Source organism: Apteryx rowi, unplaced genomic scaffold (assembly GCF_003343035.1).
Source record: "Apteryx rowi isolate R43461 unplaced genomic scaffold, aptRow1 scaffold_5, whole genome shotgun sequence".
Lineage (NCBI taxonomy): Eukaryota > Metazoa > Chordata > Aves > Apterygiformes > Apterygidae > Apteryx > Apteryx rowi.
In genome coordinates this window covers 9,257,479-9,270,371 of record NW_020450760.1, presented here as the reverse complement: position 1 = coordinate 9,270,371, position 12,893 = coordinate 9,257,479, and the positions used below count along the sequence as shown (strand labels likewise).

General features: G+C 33.0%; 1 protein-coding gene across 1 annotated transcript in view; it reads right to left on the bottom strand.

Moving 5' to 3' along the window:
* Nucleotides 1-12,893, bottom strand: part of EML5 (echinoderm microtubule associated protein like 5) — a 96,278-nt gene that overhangs the window by 64,350 nt on the left and 19,035 nt on the right. The window contains exons 7-13 of the mRNA XM_026079458.1: nt 11,271-11,472; nt 9,904-10,041; nt 8,895-9,151; nt 6,093-6,305; nt 4,129-4,296; nt 649-755; nt 164-282 (exon numbers count right to left, since the gene is read on the bottom strand). Of these exons, the coding sequence (XP_025935243.1) occupies nt 164-282; nt 649-755; nt 4,129-4,296; nt 6,093-6,305; nt 8,895-9,151; nt 9,904-10,041; nt 11,271-11,472 (1,204 nt within the window). The remainder of the gene's footprint in view (nt 1-163; nt 283-648; nt 756-4,128; nt 4,297-6,092; nt 6,306-8,894; nt 9,152-9,903; nt 10,042-11,270; nt 11,473-12,893) is intronic.

Genomic DNA, 12,893 nt, shown 5'->3' with positions numbered 1-12,893 from the left:
AAATATAAATTTATTTTTTCACAAATAAACAAAAAATTACTTTACAAAGCAACTGACCTAAAAGTCTTTCATCAGATTCTTAAATCATAAATGACAATCTACAAAACACAAAGTTAGTCAGTGCAGTCTGCTTGTATATTTCAAAGAATTCTGTTTTTCATACCCATGAACAAAATGTAATCTTATACTGTTCCCTGGAGCTCTCTCTCGTCTCTTAGAAGCTGCACTTTTTCTTTTTTCTTTGCATTGCTCTTTAAGTTGAGGTAGATCTTCTTTGTAAACCTTTAAGAAAGAGCATACATATAAATTAAGAGATTCTCAAGAAAAGCATGTTTCTGAGAACTCAGCCACAATTATCACTCACAAAAATGTTTGCTGACATCACTGAAAAAACCTTCAATAGCTGTAGCCGGTGATTATACAGTGTAATTTATTTTTAAATTGCAACCAAAACTCTAAGAGAATATGCTAAGAACACACATGATCATTTATTTTTTGTTGTTTGAAYACTTTGAGTGCAGCAGAGAATAACGCTTCTAAAGCTTTTGCTAAATTTCTCCTCAGAGCTCAGATTTCAGGAGGTGCTGATTAAAGACTTACTCAAGCCCTGGGAAGCATTCCAGCTGCTGTTAGAACTAAAATCTGTACCTGTCTACGATAGGTGATCTGTGTCTCTTGTTCAATTTCAGAGTCCAGCTCTGGAACATCAGACTGATCTGAATCTGATTCGTCACTGTTAGAATCAACCAAACTCTCTGTAATCAGGAAAACAGAAGCAGAAAATGAAGCAACCTAATTACGAGACAGTTGTTTAAAACAACAACTTAATGTTTCTGATTAGATTATCAATGCTTACACTGACTCAASATTAACTGCTAACGTTTGGCAGGATCCCATGAGGCTTTCCTGAATTCCGCTGATACTACAGATAAGCCAACTTGAAAGTATACTGATTTTCTGGCATGTTTGTTTTTGAGAGCAAGCTAGTTTTTGTTCAGCATTCAGAGGAAAGGAAGAAAGAAGAGAATGAAGTAATGAGTATAAAGCAGAAACTAAGACTCACAGAAAACTAACACCAGAAGTAAAGAGATCCAAAGAGAAACTTATGGCCAGGAGATTTGTCATAAAAGTAGAAATTCTTCAGGTAGATTAAGAAAAAAAAGAAGAATCATATATAAGATGGAAATGGTAAAATTTTCAGTGACTGTGCAGAAAGTGTAGTTATTTAATGTTTCTGTTTTACATGTGGGGGAAAGCCAGATAATGTCATATCACATTTTTCATTCCAACAGAAACTAAAAAGAATGTTAAATAGACAGCTACTGGAGCTAGAGAATTCAAAATCACCTTGTCTGGATAACACGTCTATTTCTTTTAATAAACCAAGAGAAAGCAAATGTTTAAAAAAAGAAGAGAAAGAAAAAGGCAAGGGGCTTAAACATTGTGATTAATTATAAATCTGTCACTGTGACAATTTTGGACATCAGCAACTGAATGATTGAATGGAAGTTGATTAGCACAGAATTTAAATTATGAAATTAGATTAATGCTAATCAAAAAGTATCCATAAAAACAGAGCTCGATTAATTGCACTTTATATTTTTATGAGATTATAATCCTGGTTGATAAATGATAATACTTTTGGACATCTCTGCAATATTTGATTGGGTCTTGCATAATATTTCGATTAAGAAACGACACAAAATCAATCTAGAACACAAACAAATTTTAAAAGATCTCAGAATGTAATTGCAATCAGAGAATCATCATTCAGTAGAAATGTTTCTAGAAATATGCAATAAAGAACAATCCTTCAAGCTATACTATTTAGTAGTATGCAGTGTATATACTGTCATGCAGCCTGAAGTAAGGTCACATACGTACGAACAAGGAATGTAAACTACACTTACAGTATGGGAATTTCATCTTGGGAAGCAGTGGCTAATGAGAAATTTGGGTCATGGGAAAGAATTGATTGAAAATGCGTTCCCAACATGAAGGGCCAAACCAGCTGGCTTTTTGGAGAATTTCAAGATGATATAGAGAACTATTGCTTCTTCATTTGGCACTGACAGGTCCAGTATTGAATGAGTACTCACTTCTGATGTTCACATTCAGGAAAAGTACTGATAGACCCGAGAGAATTTGAGCAACAATTAAAGGAATTATGGATAAACATGACATATTTTGAAATGATACCGAATCAAAAATGAGTGTATTTGGAGAAACATAGATTTAAAAAAACTGTTACAGCTTCATTCAAGTCTAACCAATGAAAGGGTAAAATAACTTATTTCATTTTAACTGTAGCTTATTACAAGAGTGTTATTGTAAGTATTATGAAAAAAAATCAGTGTAGAGGTTAATGCTATGCACTTACATACAAAGATCCTCTTTATATATAAACATGCAGACTGACAGAGATTTTATGCAGGGTTTTAACTAGTAGCTTTTTTTGTAGAAGCATTATGTCACTATGTTTAATTTACACCAAGGTCATTTATTCAATTACTAATTTTAATACAGATTTACAGATGAAGAGTGTTATTGAAGGCATGGTGCTTAAAATATCTTAAAATAACATTAAGGTTTTGCAAAACATTTATCTAATCTGGAAAATCATTCCGACAACGTCAGACTAATACGAACTAACTAAATACTGAATTAAGTTTTTTTTTTTTTTTAAATGGTTAATCCCTTGTCCTAGGTAATATATTTTATTTGTAATCAACATATTTCTGTATGAAACCTAGCATTTTGCTTTTCTACTTTGTTTTGCTTTTCCAACTATCAAGACTATTCTTTCTTACCCATTATTATCTTKTCTCCTAAAAATGCACTCCAAAATCCCTAATTTAGCATGTGTCAATTTTGCATATTTGACTCACCCAAATAGCCTATCATAAGCACTGAGCACATACTCAAATTACACATTCTCTAAAGGAATTTCTGAGTAAGGAACACAGATTCTGAGTTTCCCAAAATCAAAGAATTAAGAGAAAAAAACACTCTCCAATATTAACATATTCTGTCTTTGGCTACAGAAGAATTATGGACAATCATACTGTTGCAGAAAATAGTTTAAGACCAAAACCATGAATAAAAATGTAAACAGGGCATCTCAGAACAGGACCTGAAATCTGATTATCAGTGTATTAAAATTTAAGAAATTCTAATACAGTATCTATAAAATGTCTACTTAAGACATTAACAACTACACAACAAGAATTCATGGGCAATATAAATAAGAATTTTAATTCTCAAGATTATTTAACAATTAATCTAATATATTTTTATCCATTCTATTTAAAATCAAATAACATAACCAACACCATACATATTTTTACATCAAATCATTACTTTTTGAAGAAAAATTTCCTTCTCAGCTATAACAAACTCCCCAAATTACAGCCAAATTCTCCACGTCCCATTCAACTTACTCAAAAAGAGATAATAATGAACTATAAAAAAAAGAAATTAACATCTTGATTTTGATGCAAGTCAACATGACTAATTCTCCAGAGAAATTCACATGTATTTTACTTCACATGCTGGGAGTAGAGTTCAAGATTTTAAAATATATTTATAGAACAAAGCCTTTAATAATAACTAAATTTGTCAGTGGTGAAAACATGATCTACATTTTTTGCAAATATTAAGCACCTATACCCTGCTTCAGCTTTAATGATAGTGTGTCTTTAAAAAAAAAAAAAGGTTAAATTATCACATCAAAACTTTACACACCAAAATACATCAAAAATTTTAATAAAAAAAGCATATACAACATCTTTTTTCAGTGACATCTGAGCATCAACACAGTGACACAAATTTCTCCACTTTTCCTCAATTCAGTGAAATAAGATGTATCAATATGAATAAATTCATATTGATGACCAGAACTTTTAAGATTACCCTTGCACAGGGAACTCAGTGTTATTTTCATAGCCTTGAYTGACCAAATATACAGGGTGCAAGCAAGTCTTTAAGTGATACTATCAAAACTGCAAAGTTTAAAGAACAAAAACTTTGCAAAACCTGACAATTATGAATATTTATTTTTTTACTTGCACCAAACAACTTTGCTTCCTTATTAACACCCTTCCTCCCCTTATCTTATAAGTTACTTACCTTGGGGTGCTATATGAAGAGAGTCCTTCAACTTCCGATCAGGGACAAATTTCCACTGAAAGACAGAATGATCAGCTCCTCCAATGGAAACAACCCACTGGTGATCATGGGACCACCTCACATTTGTCACATGGGCAGAATGTCCAAGATATTTTTTAAACTTTGCTCCTAGAACAAGAACAAAAATCCCTTTCAATATGTGTGGAATAAATTTTTCAGAAGCATATTAGAAAAATGTATCAAGGAACCCTTCTATAAAGTAATAGTTTAATTAAGAAACCTTAATTACTAGTGCTACCTTAATTAATAGCACTAACTTTTGGCACTATTCCCAAATTTTAATATGTCTTTAAGATAAATATTTTAATTTGGGTTTTATGATATAATATCTCTAACAAGTCAAACAGAAAGAGAGAAGACACATGATAATCCAGTATGAGGTGTAATAATTTTTTTAATTAAATGAAGATTTTTGCCACGTAATATTTCTACATTGAGACGATGCATTCATTTAATTTTTAAATCATGTATATTTAGCATAGTGAAAATAACCCCATATGTGTGCTCTCAGTGCTGGCTCCCACTTTTCCCTTTGTGGAATCTGAGTGCTAGGCACTTCCATCAATTCATATCCTCACACCTTTTTTATTATAACTGTGTCAAGTTAACTTTTTCAAAGACTCCGACAGAATTACAGCTCAATAACTGGATCTGTTACTGAAAAAAGTTCCTAAGAGCACTCCCTTATACAGGTTCTCATGATTTCTTTAGTTTCATGATTCTAGTGCAAAAATTGAATGAAATGGGTAAAATTATTAGTTTACTTCAACTAGAGAGGAGATTGGTTTCAAGAGAATACTTTTGGATCACCTCAGTTGCCAATAAAAGCCTTAGCACTCTCAAGATTGAAAAACAAAACTGGAAAGATTGTAAAAGGTAATAATATTAAAAGCATTTCATTTTAGAGTTGAGAAAATTATGAAGGAATATCAGTCTTTTTAAAAATTTCATCTCTCTAAAAACACATATTGCTTAAAGACATATCCTAAGACCCATCAAGAAGATCATATGGTTGCAGACAGCATTAAACACAGTATGATGCAACTATAAGACTTTTTTTTTCTCTCTTTCAAAACCTAACATTTAATCTAGTCCCTAGGAAAACTTTTAGGTTATGATGATTCTCCTCTTATCACCATCACATTACAAGTTTGAAGACAAACAGATCTCTGGGWCTGATGCACTGTTTTGGCTCTATTTGAATGATGCCTACAATGGAGTTCTTGAGTAACTCTGAAGAATGAAGTCTTTCTCGCCAAGCACAGCCTAAAGATAGACATGTCTCCCTCTTTACTTAGTCTTGAGGTGTGAGATACCTTGCTTTTGGCTTCAGCTTTAAAAGTTTCACCTGAGATTTGTCCTTACCATTAGTAAATTTTTGAGTAAAAAGTTTTTCAAAAGTTTTCAGACTTCAAAGAACACAGACAGTGGGATAGCCTGATTACAGAAGCAGTTTGCTGTTCACTTATTTATTGCCCCACACTGCTTAATAAATTTATTTTTGGAAGTCCCTGGCCCAAATCTCCATCCCAGGGCCAGAGAAAAGAGAACTACGTGAAGACCATGGCGAAGTACTTGCATACATGTATCTCATATGAAAGGGTAGCTATTGCTTCACCTCACGAAGTTCTATCAAAAAAGGAAGAAACTTTTAACAAATAAAAACATGCATAAAACCTTTGAATAGTCTATTCAAAAGTAAACAAAAGAATACATTATGAGTTACTTTTATAGTTGTCATTTTACCAGCCTGCTACTGTTTTCTACCTTTGAGCTTAAATTAAACTTCGAAGAATAAATACTGGCCATTTATATAATTTTCAAAAAAATGTTTCCTAAGGCTTTTCTCTAGGAATAACTAAAATTCATAAGCATTTATAACTGAACTCAAAGAAAGGTACTACCTTTTCTTAGACAGGGGTATCGAAAGAGTTTTACTATTCCATAATCATCAGCTGTAACCAAAACTTGCCCAATAAAATTTGCATCTACAGAATTTATATCATTTATATCTGAATATTTGGGCCAGATTCCATTAACTTCAAGGCCGGAAACACAGGTCCATGATGCCCACTGAATGCCTTTTAATTCTTCCTTGTTTGTTACTTCTTTTCCACCTAAGAAAAAAATGCAGTTATTTTTCAATATTCACTTATGCATTTTCTGAATAATGTAGAATTTTCAAAAAATATCCAGAAATCAAATCCAACTGAGACAGAACTAAAAACAGACACTCTAATAACATCCTGATCTGAAATCCTCTATGATTAGCAATATCAATATTAAGGCCTGTGATCAAAACTACTTAACAGAAGACCTAGGGGTTTTTTTTACTTTAGTTTTTATTATTTGTTGATACCTGATTGAAGCTGTATTATTTTTAAAGCTTTACCAAATACAGTTAGCCATTGTACAATAAAGTTTGAGAGAATTCTGTTGTTGAAATATTCTAAAAACTTGATTATTTGGAGCAAAAATTGAAGAAACATCTAGATTTGGCCATTGTAAATTCCTGAAATTTTACGTTTAGATCCTKGTTACTTTATTTCACATTAACTCTACCTATAACAAGAATGTTTCTTTCCCACAAAGTTTCATACAAGCACGAGTGCTGAGTCAGACCAAAGACCCATTTAATATATATAGCATCTCCAGGAATGGCCAAAAGCAGATACCCATGGAGGAACACAAGAACAGTGCAAGTGAATATAGAAGTTGTGAACTGGACTGAGCGTGCAACTGYCAGACCTGCAGAACCTGAGCAGGACCTTGTCTACAATTTTCTTAATGCTAATAGGGTTCTGAGCAGTCAGCAGGGGAGAGCAGCCGTGTGTACCATAATGCAGGAGCTTTGGATGGAGGGAAAGGCCAAGGGAGAACTGAAGTAGACTAGAATAAAAAGAATAAAGACCAGCCATGGGGAGGAGACAGAACAAAATGGAAAATAAATTGGAAACAAAAACTTTATGATAAATATTAGAGAAAAGAGTAACCACTGTATCCTCCTCCAAAAACTGGGAGGAACTCAGGTGCTCCATTTGAACTTTCTTCAGCTAAGATGAAATAACTGAAGGTATATCTTCCAGTCACTAATCCATGTAAATGATGACTTCTAATATTGATCATACCCATGACTAAGTCCTACAGATCTCCTATTGGGCAGCTGTAAGTTCCTTACTCACTTATAGCAGAATTTCAAGTGTTAAACGATTCAGTTCATTATTTTAAAATATTTAGGAGATTCCTCTAACTTCCCTACCTTCACTAAAATATTTCACATTAACAAGATTTCAAAATCACGCACTCTAATATTAAAGAACTCCAGGCTGAAGGCTACCTGTGTTAACTTCAATTTGTTCCTCCTTTGTGCATGCATTTGGTTACAGTCTAATAAAATTCTCACTATCTTTTCTTATACATCTTTCATCTCATTTGGTGCACAGAATCAGAGTTGTATACAGAATGAGTTAGATACTTCAGCAAAAAGAGTCACAAAAAGCTCCATGGAACTATGAACAAAGTACAGTGCAAAGTGCAAATACTACATAATAAATGAAGGGGCAATACAGTAAGTGATGATGACAAAAAGTAATTAAAACTAATACTGTGAGTGGAAAAATATAGAATGCAATTATGTAATAAATGCATATACACAGAAGAAACAAGTTAAACCTTGTGACAGAGAACACTGCCATATCACGACTACTTAAAATTTGAAGATTTATGTAATATGCACATATAATGTCCGCTGCAGAGAGCATTATTTTGACCAAAAACAGTTTCATGGGTATGGCCTGTTCCTATTGTCTTGGAAATATTTACAAAAATGGGGCTGCCACATACTTTGAATCTAAAAACTGTATCTTAATATATTAATTAATATAATTATTTAATAGTCCCCTGCCATAAAAGGGAAATACAACCTGCATTTCAACTTATGTTATCCGTGAACTGCCCAGCTAAATTTCACTGTAATATTTTTATTCATTTTGAAGGTTGCAGGCTTGAATCATATATGTATCACAGCTTCAACATTTCTTTTGCATTCAGTGAATAATTCCTAACAGACTGATATCCTTACATTAGGTAATCTTTATCTCAATTGTCATTTTCTATACAGTTGCCTAATCCAGTTATACTGCCACATACATTTGTGTTCTATTGTTCTATTGCTGTGATTGTATCTATCAAATATAAATTTCCCACTGTAAAAGCCCTTGTAAATTAAATTCCTCAATTCTGCTGCAAACACAGTTCTAGAAAACAAGATGACCTGAGACAGAATTTATTGATCTTTGCAGTGCAAACTATAATCCATTTAATAGTCAAGCTCAATACTACAATGCTATTAAGATACTGCAAAACTGAATCTGAATATATGGTTTTTTTTCTTTCTCTCAAAAAGTGAGAGTGAAGTTTTACTTTTGAGAAATAAAATGAATTATAAGTAGTCAGCATATCTACCATTAAAATATATGTAGTAAAGAAGAGTAATTATATAAGGACAAAAATATTTAAGTAACTTTGGTGAAAATGCTGTACTTACTCAAATATAGTAAATATTTATACAAACTTGAAAAGGAAAACTTTTTTCTATAAACCAGTGCTTTGAACCAGGATATATATTTAGCTGTTTTCATAAAACTACTATATATACACCATCTGTAACATGTACCGATTATCATAAAGGCAGCTCAGAATCTTACTTGGCATCCTGTAAAAAAGTCTTTTCCCATTGCCATCATTGGTCTGTAAATATTTACTGTCCGAAGACCAATCCATATGGGTGATGAAACTTAAAGATCCAATACATTCCCCAACTTTTTTGTATCGCTGAACAACACCATATATATCCACAGAGCTGTCATTGGAACCAACAGCTAGAAAGTTCCCATCTGGAGAATATTTTAGTTCATGAATAGCTTCTTTCCTGTCTTTGATATGAACAACCTCAGTCATATCTCTGTAGTATGAAAGAAAGCAGGTCATAAGTATAGACAAGTCTTATCATATGGTCAAGTTCCCAGTTTTAAAAAATGACAAAATTACAAAATGACAAAGTGAACTTTACTACCATATGTACGAACACAGCACTGTTACTTTTACAGTTGGGTATGTCTTAGTGTCCCAAAAAAAGAGAAAGGAACACTGACACAGGAAGGTCCTGCATTGGCTGATGGAAAGAGTGCAAAAGCTGTGGCCACCGAAAAAAAAAAAAGAATCTGGTAGAATACCAGATCCTCGTTCACTCAGGGGAAGGAAAGTTCACTGACATGAGCCACAGAACTCATCTGCCCTTTAAAACTGTGGGATCAGAGCATCAGTTCTGCCTGGGTGATGGGCTGACAGCAGCATTCCAACACACGGGAACAATTAAGGAAGTGACAACAATTTATTTCCTAACAGTTCACAAATAATTAATGAAGCTGCAACCTAAAGTAAATCATATCCTAGAACCCTGCCTTTCTTTGTAAATAGAACAATATACTTTTTCAAATGTGCTGTTATGGAAAGTCTCTTCCATCAAATCAGAGTGGCACAAATATATTTAAATCATCTGAGCACCCTCAGGACCAGCAATTTCAAACAGAAATTAAGTGATCTCCTCCCGTATGCTCACTACAGTATCGGTGTATATATATAGTTTATAAATACAATTAGATTATAAGTTTGAAGGCGTTTATAATGTAGCAATTTTTAATTTTTATAACGTACCTGACTCGAAGCACAGTGAAAGAGCCGTCCTTCATTCCAAGTGCAAGATGGATTCCATCAGTACTAACCGCTGCACAGCGAATTGGCTCCTCCATATTGCACCGGGCAATCAGGGCATGGTCTATTAAACTCCAAATTCTAAAACAAAGTAATAATTAAAAATGTAGGGAATAGTTTGCAATTGTGTGATAGAAAGCAAGAGGCCTGCAATTTCAGTAGAATGCTGGATGTGGTAGTGTTCTATTTTAAAATAATTTTCCATCAGGAACTTTTAAGACAAAAGTCTCAGTTTTCCATACAGAAAAGAACACTTTTATATTTAAAAGAATGAGGAAGAGTCTATTGAGAAAATTCAGGGGCTGATTAATCTTGTTTAACTTTCTCAAAATAAAGAGAATAACATATTTTTTAAATACTCAGTGAAAATTCTGAGTAAACTATTCTGTTAATCATTTTACCTAAAAAAGGTTAAAGAACAATTAAAGATTTTACAGTATAAATATATGCTTTCCTATTAACAAGTTATCATTCACAATACATCTAAACTCCCTACATATAACTAGGTAATAGTATAACTTCTAAGTTTTACTAGTAATAGCCATTTACAAGAYACATCACACAAAACATTTACAACATCTATCATCTACAATATATACAGAATTCTAGAGCAGGATTTCAAAATTTATAATTCAACAAATGTTTGCTTAACTATGTTACACTTAGATATTTAACAAAAATGTCAACACTTAATTTCTAAGAAAGAAGAGAAAAGGTTTTTTTGCAGAAAAGATAAACTTGTAGAAGGGAGTCATTACTCAGTTTTCTCAGAATATAGATTTTATTTACTATGGATGCATTAAGTTTATTGCAATTCTGAAATGAGAAGTTAATTCTCATCATATCAAAAAAGTGAATCTGGTAAGAGTGAAAATAAGTGCTTGACCATACTATGCAAACATTATAAAAGTAGAGATAAAATCCATAGTCCGGATGATTCACTAGATACAGCCAAAAGCTCAGGTGGTTAACCTGACATCTAATTTATTTTCTGTGTAACCTGTGAATGTCCATCATAATTTCTGAAAAGGAAACACTGCATACTGGCACACACGTAGGTGTGCTTAAGTTTAGGCTACATTAAATTTGTTAAAATTTGGTACTTTCTGTAAATTGTGAAGTATCCATTTCCACTACATTTTAGTATTGGAGATCCCTAATATCATGCATAATATAACTGGTTCACAAGCACTCCAATACCATATTTTAGTGCCATTAAAAATGGGTACATTTCAATTACATTATCTATAAAATGAGTTGTGGGTATAAAATAGTATGCAGTATAAAAAAAAAAAAAAAAATCTTTTTACCTGACTGATCGATCATCACTTCCAGTCATCGCTAATGGTTTTGTAGGATGGACAGCCAAAGCCCACAGCTCTCCTTCACAGTGCCCCTGCATTATCAGGAAAGGCTTATTACGTTCATGCACCACAATTTCAAAAATTTCACTGTCTTGTGTCCCAACTAGTATATGGTCTCCTCTCCAGCACACACTTCTTACAGAGAGACCTGTAGAAGGAGAAGATTGTTAGAGAGGGACATTCTGTGAACCAGCAAAAAGAAAGGTAACATAACATATGACAAAGAACATATAACAAAATCATGAAAAACAAGAAAATATCAAGAAATATCCATATATCTTCACTTATTTTTCCATTTACTCCCATTATCTATTCCAAACTATATCACATACCACTGCCCTTGGAACAGCAACTTTTCAACCCAATTCAACTCAATTTTAAAAAGTCTAATTTTAATAAATGCCTGTAATTTAATAAAGGTAATGTAGCCAATACTTGTATTATGAGATCTCTAAGAGAGTAAGATAATACTAACCTTTGCATTTGAAAGGATATATTTAATACTCTTAAACTTCAAAATAGCTGACAATATAAAATACAATTTCTGATCAAACAGCGAACCTATATCACTAATGGGGCTAATCCAAATTATATAAGTGACAGAAGTATCAGTGGAGCATATCTTAGAAGTAATGTAAAACAGTCGAAGAGCCTGATTCTCTTCTTCCCAGCCTGTTTCTGAGACGTTTCCCTTAAAGCCAATCTTTCTAACATCTGAATAATATCTGGAACAATTTTTCCAACTAAATAAAAAATAAAAATAGATCTTACTGGCAACAACATACAAAGAGTTGAAATGGGATTAGGATGGAATCTAACACACATTTCTGAATAACAGACATAGCCTCCAGGTTTACAGTAGAGCCAAGTACTCACAAGTTGCACTTGTTTGTGGAGAAGGTTGGCAATATAATAAACAAAACTAAAACTAGGACAGTAACAAACAAAATGAAAAAATAATAATAAACAAAATGAAAACTAGGACACTTGTATACCGGGAATACTGTCTTAGATGCCCAATTTTAGGAATACGCACTTTTTAAAACTGTATTCACTACAGTCTGCTAGTGTAAATCAATTCTGGCAGTTTCAGGTGTAGATAACAACCAGGTGGTAACAACGCCTAACTCCAACTCACTTTGCCAAAAAACTGACTTTTGAGGAGGGCAGGTCAAGAATGATTGTTGAAAAACTATTCTGGATTGACACAAATGAGGCAAAATTATACCTATCAGGCTAGGGAAGGGAATATTGTAATAGTATGAGTTGATGTGTTTCTGAAAAATGTTTTTAACTGTTTAAAGGGAAAAGAAGGTATTAAAGTTACAAAGAAAAAAATTTAAGTCTTAGAAACAGTGAATGTGAGGGTTAGCAGTCCAGTCTCGTGCATCACATCGGTGTTTTAGTTCTGACAAAACAAGCTTTTGAAGCAAAGCTCCTGATCATGCCTACTTACCATGCTTTGTGCCCCAGAACAGCCTCTGAATGCACAAACAAGATTTCTTCCATGTGAAACTGAACTGAAAGATGTGCTCCAGGAGTGCATTAAATTTGCTCCAACTGCTAAGC